General features: G+C 32.4%; 1 protein-coding gene across 1 annotated transcript in view; it reads left to right on the top strand.

Annotated features, from left to right (window-relative positions):
- The window catches only part of LOC114341382 (pyruvate dehydrogenase E1 component subunit beta, mitochondrial), a 48,689-nt gene that overhangs the window by 22,739 nt on the left and 11,951 nt on the right, over nucleotides 1-13,999 (top strand). The window contains exon 4 of the mRNA XM_028292177.2: nucleotides 11,599-11,779. Within this exon, the coding sequence (XP_028147978.1) occupies nucleotides 11,599-11,779 (181 nt within the window). The remainder of the gene's footprint in view (nucleotides 1-11,598; nucleotides 11,780-13,999) is intronic.

The following is a 13,999-nucleotide window of genomic DNA, read 5'->3' as shown; positions in this document are numbered from 1 at the left end:
TGTGACAGTAGAATTTTATAAAATGCTCCTGTCACAGACGTCTAAAGGTGTGACACTGTAATGTAATGTTAATTATTTATACGTTTATAACGATACTTTCCACCTTGACTAGTTTCATCTCTTTTTATTTCGCAATGTATAATGTTTTCCATCTTTTGCGCTATTTTTCCGGTTATTAGCGCGCTCATCACTGTATACACAGTTGTAAAAGGGTGTGTACAGATAGCAGGTGAAAGAATACCGAAGAATTCAATTGGGAGGAAAGAATTATCAAACAAGGAGACAGTCTTAGCCCGAAACCATTCATAATAGTCATTGACTATAAATACTGGAGAAAAAATCAACCAAATACGGACAATAATAGGATAACAAGATTACAGCCAGTAAGAATTGAAGCCTTAGTGTATGCAGATGACAGTCCTTATAATATAGCAGATTCCGTGACAAAAATGTAAAAACTTATAAACATATGTACAGGGGAAATAGAGAAATTAAAAATGGAAATAAATATCGAGAAAAGTAAAATAATGGTCATCAGCGAAAAGGAAGAAAATTAAATAAATATAAAATTCAGAAATATTCACCTGGAAATAGTTACCGCATATATAGTATAATTACCAGTGATGGAAGAATAGACCTCGTAGTAACAAACAGAACAAAAAAATAGAACAAACTGTACTATGCACTAGCGCCAGTTCTGAGGAAAAAAGAATTGTCCCAAGAAACAAAAATGAAAATATATACTACAATTGTGATACCGACGATACTATATACGAGAGAAAATTGGACTTTGCAGAAATGCATAATAGTAGAATAAACGCAATAGAGTAGTGATGTTGAAAAAGTAACTATTCGTTACAAAGTACTCGTTACTTACGAATACCGAAAGTAACGATTACTATACAGAGAGGCAAATCGTTACTTTGATTACTCTGATTACTCTGATTACTTCGTACCAATCGTATCAGAGCGAGTAACGACTATTGTATCTACTTTGATTACTCTGATTACTTCGTACTTCGTGAAGGTCGTTATTATATCGGAATACCTATATAAAATACCTACCTAGTGAGAAATATGATTCTCGATATTATTACCGGTACTCAAATACAAAAGAAATCATAGTAATCAAATCATTTTTATCTCTTAAACAGATTGGTCAAGGTCTTTGTTATATCTGAATACCTATACAGACCTACCTACTGAGAAATACGATTCTCGATATGATTGCCGGTACTCAAATACAAAAGTAATCATAGTAATCAAAGTAACGAATACTGTAAATGATTACTTTATACAAAATACCTACCTACTGAGAAATACGATTTTCGATAGATTACCGGTACTCAAATACAAAAGTAATCATAGTAATCAAAGTAACGAATACTGTAAATGATTACTTTATACAAAAGTAACGATTTGTAACGAATACTCGAAAGTAACTATAATCAACATCACTACAATAGAGATGAGACATCTACTAGATATAGCTGGAAAGACCAAATGGGATAGAATAAGAAATGAGGCAATAAGATGGATAACCAAACAGGAGTCAATAATGAACAAAATAGTAAAGACAATTAAACTGGTATGGACATCTGCTGAGAATGAAACCCAGTAGACTAACGAGAAAGATTCACGAAACAAGAAATATCACAAAAAAGAAAAAAGGCAGACCGAGGAAAAAGTGGATACATCAAATAGTAGATGCGGGAATGATTAAACAGAAAATGAAAAAGAAATGGAAATAATGGAAAAGATGGGCGAATATGTGGAGGGTTGAGAACCGTAGGGTTTCAAGTGACATTCACAAAAATTTTCAGGAAACGAATTTTAAAGTTTGCTGTGAAATAAAACGGTTATACAGTAATCGCCACTATACTAGACACAGGAACATTAAGCTATTACAGTCCTGGACCCTTCACTTGTTGCAAAGTTTATTTTTATATCAAGGGATGTTTAGAACGTCAGAAAATGTATAGAAACTAAAATATTAACATAGAAAGTTTTGACATTTATAGTTGTCATTTTGTTAAAGTTGTAAAGGTTTTAAAGTATTGTTCTATTCTTGGTGTTTAAATAAAGTTATTTTAAAACAGAGTAATAATACTATTAACTAATGTATTTTTTGTGTCGAAAAATAATTATTTTGAATAGTTTCTTGACAGTAACATGACAGGGATGAAAGTCATATCTGAGAACGGACCGGATTAGCTCACAAGCATAGCAATTAGGTACCTACCTACCCATGTGTCTAGTGTGGTGGCTCTTACTGTATATGCCAGATGTGTTTTTTTTTATTCTGGCCTTGGTTCAGAACCTTTAGCCACGTAACTACATATAAAATTATTATTCGTTCATAAGTATAAAATTGCCCAGTATACACTTAAAAATAAAGAATACTAAAAAATAAAGCTTACAAATAACAATGCCTACTAACTATGCCTACTTACTATGTTAATAAATACAACTATATTAATTTTTGTTTTTTTTTTTTTGTTTTTTTGTTTTTTTTTTTCACTACGGTAAGAACTAAATCCGATTCATCCTCGCGGAGATTTAGAACCTCTTAGTGATTTATTTATTTTTTTTTTAATTTTTTTATTTATTTATTTTTTTTTAATTTTTTTTTATAATATATTTTTTTTATTATTTTTTTTTAATCTTTTTTTTTTAATATATAATTTTTTTTCGAACATACATAGGTTACAAAATAATATAATTAATTACAGGAAATATCTCATTCATACATTACATAATACAAAGGAAATACCTATTCATTCAAACGATTAGTTTTACATTCACACTTTTAATTTAATTTTTTGAAGAAATGTCATAATTAGTTTAAAAATTTTAATGTTATCCTCACTTAATAGTACATTTAAGTCTAGGGGAGTACTTAAACCTGCTTTCAACAATTCTTGTAGCAGCCACATACTTGCATTGAGATGTAAGGGGCAGTTAAAAAATATATGATTTAGATTAGCTATGCTAACCAGATGTGTTATAATATATTATTGTTTAAGGATTTGGTAATACAGTAATTCTTAAAACAATGCTGTTGTTGTGGTATAAAATGCAAATTTCATGGTTTTTTCAAAATGTTACACTTTACTTGGAACCTTATGGCATTGTAACCGCTGTATTTGGAACTTTGTGTTCCTAAATAAATTTGAAGTTTTAAAAATGTCGCATTATGACATATTAAGTCACCATTGTAGACATTATTGCCTTTGTGGCACTGATAACAATAATAGTCTAGCCTATACCATGATGTTAGAAGAATTTTTAAAAACAAAGGAAGAAGAAAATTAATGGAGAGTAGAAATTTACTCAAATTAATTATTTTAATTAATTAACTTAATTAATTTATTTATTTATTATATTTTACTAGTTTACTCAAATTAATTAATCATATTAATTATTTTCATAATTTTTGCTATTTTCGGGTAGATATTCAGAACCGGAGCTACAATAATTCGCCCAAGATTCATTTTCACAGAGGACATTGCAAAACAAGAAAATGATCATTTTAACTGATAAAACTGGCATTTAACTTTCACCTTTAACTCGCACTGTAGTACATGGAACCATATGGTTCTAACTATAGCATTTCGTGCATTTGGAACTAGATTTCACTGTTGACTGTGGCGCTATCTGTAAACGAATGGCAAAACTTTCAATACCATTCTATGCAGAATTAAAAGAACAATAGATTTCTGTTAAAAAAACAAGTTTTGTACAAACTGTCGCTTGGAGCCCTATGGTTCTCAGCCCTCGATGTATCTAAACTAGGCCCAAATCCGATACCTGAAAGGGTATAATGAAGGGGAGAAAGAAAGAAAATAATCTAGAATCTAGAACATTCTCGGTGTTTGTAGTCAATGTGGATTTGATGTCATCTGAAATTCCATATTTTATTCTTTTTATGCTTCGGTGTCGAAGGGAGAGAACAGTTTCTGCAGATTGGCGAAGTTTCTTGTTTGATTAGGAATTTGTGGATTAGTGCAGTATGTGCAATTATTATTCGGTTAATTTTATTATGTAAAAATGAAAATAATCATTTCGTTATGATTCAATTCGAGTCTCTTGTCATCCTCTGACACCGATGTTTCGGAATATATCCCTTTTCAAAGAGGCTTTGCATGAATACTAATGGTATAAATATATTTATACCATCTTCTCGTTTCGTTTTGATCCAAATGTCTTCTTGCAAAGCCTCTTTGAAAAGAGATAGATCCCGAAACATCGGTGTCAGAGGATGGCAAGAGACTCGAATTGAATCAAAACGAAACGATTATTTTCATTTTTGTTTTATACCATATAGTCTGTATTAGAGTACAAAATGACACGTTTCATATGGGTAATCTGCGATGCATTGTTGGAATATTTTCCTAGCGTCGCCGTTTGGTACTGAGTACCTCGGTTAACAGATGACTTGATTCGTTGTCGAAATTCTTTTTCACTCATTTAATTTTATTATGTACTTGGTTTCTTTCAATCTAATGGATTATTTAGGATGGTCTTTACGTGAGGAGAGATTTCATTTAGTTCGGTTCCTGCATCTTTCCAGCAGATTTCCCATACATTCATACAGTGAGCTCTACTTAGGTTTTTAAGGTCGGTGTATGTATAATTTCTAAATTTTATTGTGTATTGTGAGTTTCTTCGACTTTTGCTTGCTAGGTTGTCCACTCTTGGCAATATTCGTTGTTTTCATGCCTTGGTAAAGTAGATCTTGGTAGACTTAAATAAAATGTTTTTCTTTTAGCAGTAAATATGACTCAATTAAAGATGTATAAGTATGTATATAACTTATAAAAAATATATTTACGTAATATTGATGATTTACGCACAAAAAAATATTTAAAAAACCGTATTTCATTTGAAACGGTACTTGTATGGAGTAATTCTGATAAAAATAAATTGATAAAATGCTTAAAAAGTATAATGGAGTTTGATTTGGAATATTCAAACTTACCTAATCTTAAATTCGTTAGCTACCGTCTATTTTCTCAAGAGTTCAGGTCATTATTAGTAAATTAAGGTAAACAAAATTTTAAATTAATAATCATGATAGCGATCATTGAAGGTCGTTTATATATTTTGAACAATTTTCCAAAGTACCCATTCAATTTGCAAAAAGCATGCCAAAAGATAATCTTCAAGGTAACGTTACAAATTAAAATATTGAATAAGTCTACAAATTATAGACTCAAGTGTAAAATAAACTCAAACGGGTAATATTTACCAAAAAAATTTGAGGTGTATTTTGTTATTTTTTTAGTCAATTTTATTACTTTTTGGGGAAACTGTATGACCAATTTTAATTTGCATGTACAGTATTTAGTTAAATATACACTGCCGTGCAAAAAAATCAGGTCACTCGATGAATTATACATGTTTGATGTCTCGAATTTCCTAAACCTGTTTTCCGATTTGAGTGTTTTTTTTAATATGCTATAGCCTTATTATTTAAGAATATCAATGTAATAATATTGTTGCTAGACACGGTAAATGTCATTTTATACCGGGTTTAACAATCATACTGTGTTTTTTCCTTAAAGTTCGGAACACTGTGTGGAATATTATGGCATAGATAAAATATTGAAATTAAAACTCAGTTGTAGGCTTAGGCTTTCTTAACATTTTCTTTTTTAATTCATTTGCTTATGTAGGATAATAAAAAAGTTAGGTACTTTAACAACTAGCCATGTGTTTCATCACGTGACCAGACATCTCGTAACGCGACAATTCGTAACCGGACAAGTGGTAACGGACAACTCGTAACGCCGACAGTTCGTAACAGCGACTCTTTGTAACGGCGACAGTTCGTAATTATACAAATTCGTAACGGACAATTCGTACCGTAAAAATTGAAGTATTCTGTTTATTTTTGTTAACGCGGAAATTAACTGAGGTATAATTGAAATTATGTTTATCAATTTAATGAATCAGTACCGGGATAAACATGTTTAACACATTTTATATTTCGTGTTTCAGAATATATTATAAGTCGTTAAACACAAACAAATATTTAAATAATCTAAGTAAACATTTTGTAAAGGAAAGTTTATAATTATCTGTTATTCTAATAAATATTGTGATTGGTTATGTTATAGCGTTGGGGTATTTAATCAACGGTTATGGTTGATAAGAGGGATGCCTTTTAATACTTTAATATTTAGTTTAAATACTTTGATTATATTCTGAAACACGAAATATGACATACTTTAAAAATGTTTATCCTGGTACTGATTATTAATATATTTGATTAAATTGATAAGCATAATTTCATTCATAACAGTAATAACAGTTAGTTTCCACGTTAACAAAAATAAGCAGAATAATTCAATTTGGACGTTACGAATTGTCCGTTACGAATTTGTATAGTTACGAACTGTCGCCGTTACAAAGTGTCGCCGTTACGAACTGTCGCTGTTACGAATTGTCCGTTACCAGTTGTCCGGTTACGAACTGTAGCGTTACGAGATGTCATGGAACCGTTTCATCAATGTTTGTAAATAAGTGCGACAAACTTTAAGGGGCAATTCTGAATTCTGCATGAAAAAATAATGTCCGTTTGCTTTATAAGCATATGTCCACAAATGCTTCGTTTCCGAGATAAGGGATGTTGAATTTTTGAAGTTATACTTTAGGCGCGATTGAGGGTAAAATTTTAATATTCCCGGCGCATGCGCACAACGACAGTATGGTGTTAGTCGCTAAATCTTTTAAATTATGTAGCGCAACTAAGGTGTGCGTGAAAAGAATATATTAGTGTTTTTAGTAAATATATTTATTATAATTTTTGTGTCTTTGGGAGTACGGTAATAAATATTATTGAAAATTTTTATTCAATTATGTATGTGTCACCGCGATTGTCATTATTCTGACCGAGAAATAGTCGTACGTAAGGGTAACCTCGGTAGCTCGATAGAGCATTCGCCTAGAGATCAGAAGGTCCCACGTTCGAATCCCGGACAATGCATTTTTTTTGGTATTGTTTTAAAAGAATTTTCTTCTTACTTTTAGTTCTTTCTAAAATTAGTTTAATATTTAAATACAATACAAAAAACTGTTTAAAGTAGATATGATGATTTTGTTGAAATCATAATATGGAAGTATAACTTCTTACGTGCGTACATAGTACACACACATTCTTTTTCTTACAAACTGACGGTTTATTTGTTGCTCTAAAACCTTTTGAGATATGCAAATGAAATTTGGTAGGCTTTAAGAGGTAGTTATTGCGCATGTTTTGACATACAATTAAGAATTTTATATGCACCATTGGCGTGCATACGGGATGCCACTAATTTTTGTTTCTTGTTCTTTCGTACATTTTGTTCCTCGTTTCATTTCTTTAAGATCATTGGTTCATTTTTACGACAAAAATAATGAACTTGTCACCACAGTTCGTTAAGCGTAATTTTTTGGCGAGGCGATTGAACATTAGTTCAGTCAAGAAATCAATTTCAATAAGTCCGTGGTAGAAGGTTGCAGGAACTTGGTATAAAAGCTTTAGGCCCCGATCTTATGACAGGCGCTTAACGCCCGTTTTGATAACGCGCGATTACAACTACATACATTTTACTTAAGACCGTTCACATGCTAACGCGCGTTTTAGGTCATTAAGACGCGCGTTGGCATGTGAACGGTCTCAAGTAAAATGTATGTAGTTGTAATCGCGCATATATAAATTTGAACCTTTATATGTGTAGTATATGTGGTCCAAATTATATACTTCTATCATTAAATGCACAATTGTTTCACATATCGGCTGCACTATTTCCCGTCACTGAGTAGCAAGACTGTAATTTGTCACTGCACATTTACATTGACTGCACTGGAATAATGTGCTTTTTGCTTACATTCTGATTGCTTACATTCTCCAGAGCTGAGACTGGACCTTAAAACCCTCAAAATATGCATATTACATTCACTCTAAGAACGGGTACATGTGATGTGATAAACTAATACCTATCCATCATAATATTCATGGAAAAAATATCCCCATGAGATTTTTTCGCATAATCACATTCGTGGGACATCCCAGAATAAGGTTCAAAAAGTCGCCCACGTGAAAAGTGGTTCAATTTTGTTTAACAATTTTTTTAATCAAATTGTCAAAATCAATATTTTCGGCCCAGACAATTTTTTTTAGGTTTTTTGGACCATTCTGGACAAAAAAAGTATCTTATAATTTTTCTCTGAAGTTGATCGTTTTCGAGTTATAAGCAATTTAAAATTGAAAAAAAAAATTAAAAATGGCGATTTTCAAGGCTTAATAACTCGGTTAAAAGTTATTATTATGAAAGTCAGAAAGTGACTAAATCAAAGATTAAATTTTTGTCATTATTGTATTACTAAGCTGTTATTTATAAGTAATATTAATGAGCGCCATGCACTTATTTACGCTTCCTTCAATGGTGAGTGCGAGAGAGATGCCATTTCGGCAGTCAATGGTGCATCTTACTCGCACTCACATTTACTGCCGCGTTAATACGATCTTACCGCTCATTGTTAATAATTAAAAATAACAGCTTAGTAATAAATTAATGACATACATTTGTTCAGGATCACGTAGGGGGGAGGGGGTTTTAAACTTTGATTTAGTCACTTTCTAACTTTCATAATAATAATTTTTAACCGAGTTATTAAGTCTTACAAATGCCCATATTCGCGTTTTTCAAATTTTAAATTGCTTATAACTCGAAAACTATCAACTTTAGAGAAAAATTACAAGAGACCTTTTTTGTCCAGAATGGTCCAAAAAACCTGAAAAAATTGTCCTGAACGAAACAATTTATTTTTGCAATTTGATTAAAAAAAATTGTTAAAAAAAAATTGGATCACTTTTCGCGTGGGCGACTTCTTGAACCTTATTCTGGGGTGTCTCACGAATGTGATTATGCAAAAAAATCTCACGGAATATATTTTCCAACGAACCCTCCGTTTTCGTCTTGTCTATTGCGTTTTGTGTCGTTTTTAGTTCTCATGCCCTCTTATCTCTGTGTGTGCCTATTTGACCGGTAAACAAGGCAATATATATGTAATATTTTGGTCACCATACCGTACATCTCTCTGGCATTCTAAAGACAATTATTGTTTTTAATGCGAAACAGATTGTAAAAGTTCTTAAGATGTTAATACAACAAAAATGTACCAAAAAGGTACGTGATCGATTAATCGCCGTCATAGTATAATAGAACTCGTTAAATACCGTTCATTAACTGGAGGTGAGGGTTGGTTTGATAAAACACTACTTGTTCATACTTATTTATTGAACACTACTAAATATATTAGTAACGAGTTGGTGTGCTTACGGTATAACCATCTGATGATGTATTTGCTTTACGAATGATAATTGATAACAGATCGAATTAGAATGAATCACGCTTCTTTTGCTGGATGTATAAATAAAGTGTAAGGTGCTGTTGTTTTGAATGCTGATACAGCGTGGCCGTGAATTACAATAATATTGACTAGCTGACAAAGCGTTATTGCTGATTAGTGTACTTGTGTTGAGAAATCTGTGTCACCTACTTAATTGAAAACAAACGTGGTGCTTGTTTTTCTAGGACATTTAAAAATTAAATGACTATGTCTTGCTCTTATTTTTGGATGCTGATAATCCTGATACAATAGATCCATGATGACCACTAACACTGTGCTGGCTGAATTTATTTCTGCCCATACCATTACTGAACCACCTCCAAAGCTTAGACAGGGCTGGACATGTATTCTGCGAGGGGTTTATTTTAATTTTCCAGAACTTAAATTATTCTACACAAATTTCTCTCGAGCCTTGTTTTACCAACAAATCTCCTCGTTCATTCCCATGCACCCGTTCATGATCCGGTCCCATATTAAAGACACTTTATTGTCTTTTGCCAGATTATTGAGGAATTATTTCTAGTTCCTCACCAGTTTTAATTTGGTGAGTGGTTTTTTATGACCAGACCTTTTTTAGCTGCTTGGTTATCTGTATAAAATATTTAATTTATTCTCTTTGATTTGGAGTTTCCATCCATGATATCATCAATGCAGGTAACCCAAGCAAGAACAAAGCCTGGAACACAGTAGTGTAAGATTTGTTATATTTACATGTCTGCCCAAAGTCTCCTGATCCAGTATCATGGGCAGTTCTAGATCCACCTCTAGTAATTCTGCTTAGATTTGTTTTGCAATAGATGCGTGTATCTTTTGCCACTTTCTCCTAAGCTTTATTTTCTCTTCAATCAAATTTTTTACACTAAGGGCCGGTTGTTCGAACGCTAATCAACAATGATCACTATGAAATATTTAATTACTGTCACAACTGTCAATGTCAACTTTGGTTGGGTTGCTGAAAACATAATTGATTATAATTATGAGATTAGTTAATCAATTAACATAACAATTATTAACATAATTGATTAACTAATTTCATAATTGTAAGCAATAATTATGGTTTTAGCAACCCAATCAAAGTTGACATTGACAGTTGTGACAGTAATTAAATATTTGATAATGATCATTTTTGATTACCGTTCGAACAACCGGCCCTCAGTGTATAATTTATGCTTTCCTTCCATATTGTTTGTTCAGTAGTAACACCCTATCTCGCCTTTTGTATGGAAGTAGTAAGATGTTTTGGTGTACATTGTACATTTTGGAATATGTTCCAATTTGTTCGATTATTGGTTAAAACTGGAGTCTTATTTCTGAGTTTATCCTTGGAGTTGTAAGTCAATTAGAATGGTAGAATTGTTACAGGCCAAGTTCCAATGTGATTTTGTTGATGCGTAGTTAAGAGAGATATCTTTAAGTATAGAGAAGTCTAAGTGATCGGATGTTTTATTTGGATCTGTAGACCAATAAGTCGACCAAAGTAAAACAATAAGTTTTGCCTTTAGGTTGATTCCTATTATTAAGTTCAGCGGTTGCCTATTCCTTGCTGTAATTACCCTAGATCAATTAGAAATTAGAATAAATCATTGTCATCAAAGTTGTTAAAAGAGATCGGATGTTTTATTTGGATCTGTAGACCAATAAGTCCACCAAAGTAAAACAATAAGTTTTGCCTTTAGGTTAATTCCTATTATTAAGTTCAGCGGTTGCCTATTCCTTGCTGTAATTACCCTAGATCAATTAGAAATTAGAATAAATCATTGTCATCAAAGTTGTTAATACATTTATTTGGACGTTTCGATTTTCACTTCAGTCTATTTCGTTTCTTTGTCCCACTCCAAAATATCCAACTGTTGCAGTACTTTCATCAGACTTTTCTACTTTGTCATTAATACTGACCACGATGATGACTAGATCTCAGTTTGGAATGGAGTTAATGTGTTCTTCAAGATGTCCGTAGAATCTGTCGACATCTTCATCTTATACAAATGAGGTCAAGGTGTATAGTTGAAACATATGTACATAGAACAACCGTAGATGATTGTAGGAATCTATGTCTTAATAATATATCATATTTGTTTTCAGATATGGAATAATTTGGAATATAATATGTATTTAGAAGAGTATTAGTTGTTAAAACTCTATTTACTTTTTTATTATTGTTGTTGTATTACTGTTGTTAATGTCCTACTGTATTTTTAGGTTATTTCTCCATACAATTCCGAAGATAGCAAAGGACTATTAAAAGCAGCCATCAGAGATCCAGATCCAGTTGTGTTCCTAGAAAACGAATTATTATATGGTGTTCAATATCCGATGTCCGACGAAGCCTTGAGCAAAGATTTCGTACTACCTATAGGAAAAGCTAAGATTGAAAAGCCAGGTAAAACTGAACGATTTTTAGCTTAATTCATCTACAAGTGGGTCTAATTTTTTTTGTCACTACAAAATCAGTTAGTCTTTAAGTAGAATGTATATCATATATACGATATATAGGAGATATTAGTAAGAGCCTAACCGTTTTCTGAACCCTTCAGCGGACGGGCGAAATTACACGAACGCACGGGTGAGGCCGTGGGGACCAAAATGAAAAATTCCGAAAAAAATAAAAATGAAATAAATTTTCTTAAACTATTTATCCTTTGTGTATTTCTATAATAGTAACGTTAAATGATTAAATATAATTGCAATAATTATCAAACAACAATGTTTAAAGGTACGTATCCATTACGTTAGTGCTCCGTGTGGATACGGCATATCCTCTAGATATAAACCGCCACTATTGGATCGCCGAGGGTCGAGATCGCCCGGAGCGGCGCTCACTCTCGGCGATCCAATCGGTTGAATCGGTGGCGGTTTATATGTAGAGGAGCGCATGCCGTATCCACACGGAGCACTAACGTAATGGATACGTACCTTTAAAAAGTCCGTAGAACAGAAAAGAGCGTAATCAAATTCGGTCAGCATATTCCGTGCAGCATGCTGTTATACACTAAGCGCCAAAATTAACGCACCACCTTAAAAATTGGACATTTTTAATGTCTCATATTTCCTAAACCTATTCTCCGATTTTAGTGATTTTTTTAATAGGTTATAGCTTTATTCTTGAATAATATTGATGTAATCATATTGTTGCTAAACAGATAAGTGTCATTGTATACCGGGTGTAACAACGATAGTGTGTTTTTTCCTCAAAGTTTGGAACACCCTGAGGAATATTCTAGCGTATATAAAATATTGGAATTAAAACTCAGCTGGAACCTTAGGTTATCTTAACATTTTGCTTTTTGATTCATTCGCTTATGTTGGATAATAAAAAAGTTAGGTACCTTAACAACTAGCAACGTTTTTCATCAATACAGGGTGTTTCTAAATAAGTGCGACAAACTTTAAGGTGTAATTCTGCATGCAAAAATAATGACCGTTTACTTTAGAAACGTGTTTCCGCAAATGCTTCGTTTCCTAGATACGGGATGTTAAATTTTTTCTTACAAACTGACGATTTATTTATTGCTCTAAAACCGGTTGAGATATGCAAATGAAATTTGGTAGGTTTTAAGAGGTAGTTATTGGGCATTTTTTGGCATACAATTAAGAATTTTATATTCACCATTGGCGTGCATACGGGTAATATGACCGGGTAATATGACCCGTATGCACGCCAATGGTGAATATAAAATTCTTAGTTGTACGTCAAAAAATGCGCAATAACTACCTCTTAAAACCCACTAAATTTCATTTGCATATCACAACCGGTTTTAGAGCAATAAATAAATCGTCAGTTCGTAAGAAAAAATTTAACATCCCGTATCTAGGAAACGAAGCATTTGCGGAAACACGTTTATAAAGTAAACGGTCATTATTTTTGCATGCAGAATTACCCCTCAAAGTTTGTCGCACTTATTTAGAAACACCCTGTATTGATGAAAAACGTTGCTAGTTGTTAAAGTACCTAACTTTTTTATTATCCAACATAAGCGAATGAATCAAAAAGCAAAATGTTAAGATAGCCTAAGGTTCCAGTGTAGTTTTAATTTCAATATTTTATATACGCTAGAATATCCCACAGGGTGTTCCAAACTTTGAGGAAAAAACACACTATCATTGTTACACCCAGTATAGAATGACACTTATCTGTTTAGCAACAATATTATTACATCGATATTCCTGAAGAATAAAGCTATAAAATATTTAAAAAATCACTAAAATCGGACAACAGGTTTAGGAAATATCAGACATTAAAAATGTCCCATTTTTAAGGTGGTGCGTTAATTTTGGCGCTTAGTGTATGTACAATACACAGGACACTTACAGAATTTGCAATATATCTAGTTTTTCTGTGTATTTTGCAGACACTGAAGGATTCCAAGGATGAAATCAAGGTGAATGGCATAAATGCCAATAGTATCAGATACGCAGATGATACGGTGTTGATTCCCGATTCCGACTTTGTTCTACAACGACTCATCGACAGGACCAATTGGGTCTCTGAGCAATTTGGCATGAAAATAAACATTAAGAAGACCAAAGTGATGTCAATCCGAAAAAAGCAAAATGTACCGCAACCTTGCACAATAAACGGGTACATTTTAGAAGGGGTCAA

Source organism: Diabrotica virgifera, chromosome 5 (assembly GCF_917563875.1).
Source record: "Diabrotica virgifera virgifera chromosome 5, PGI_DIABVI_V3a".
Taxonomy (NCBI): domain Eukaryota; kingdom Metazoa; phylum Arthropoda; class Insecta; order Coleoptera; family Chrysomelidae; genus Diabrotica; species Diabrotica virgifera.
This window is presented reverse-complemented; position numbering and strand designations above follow the sequence as displayed.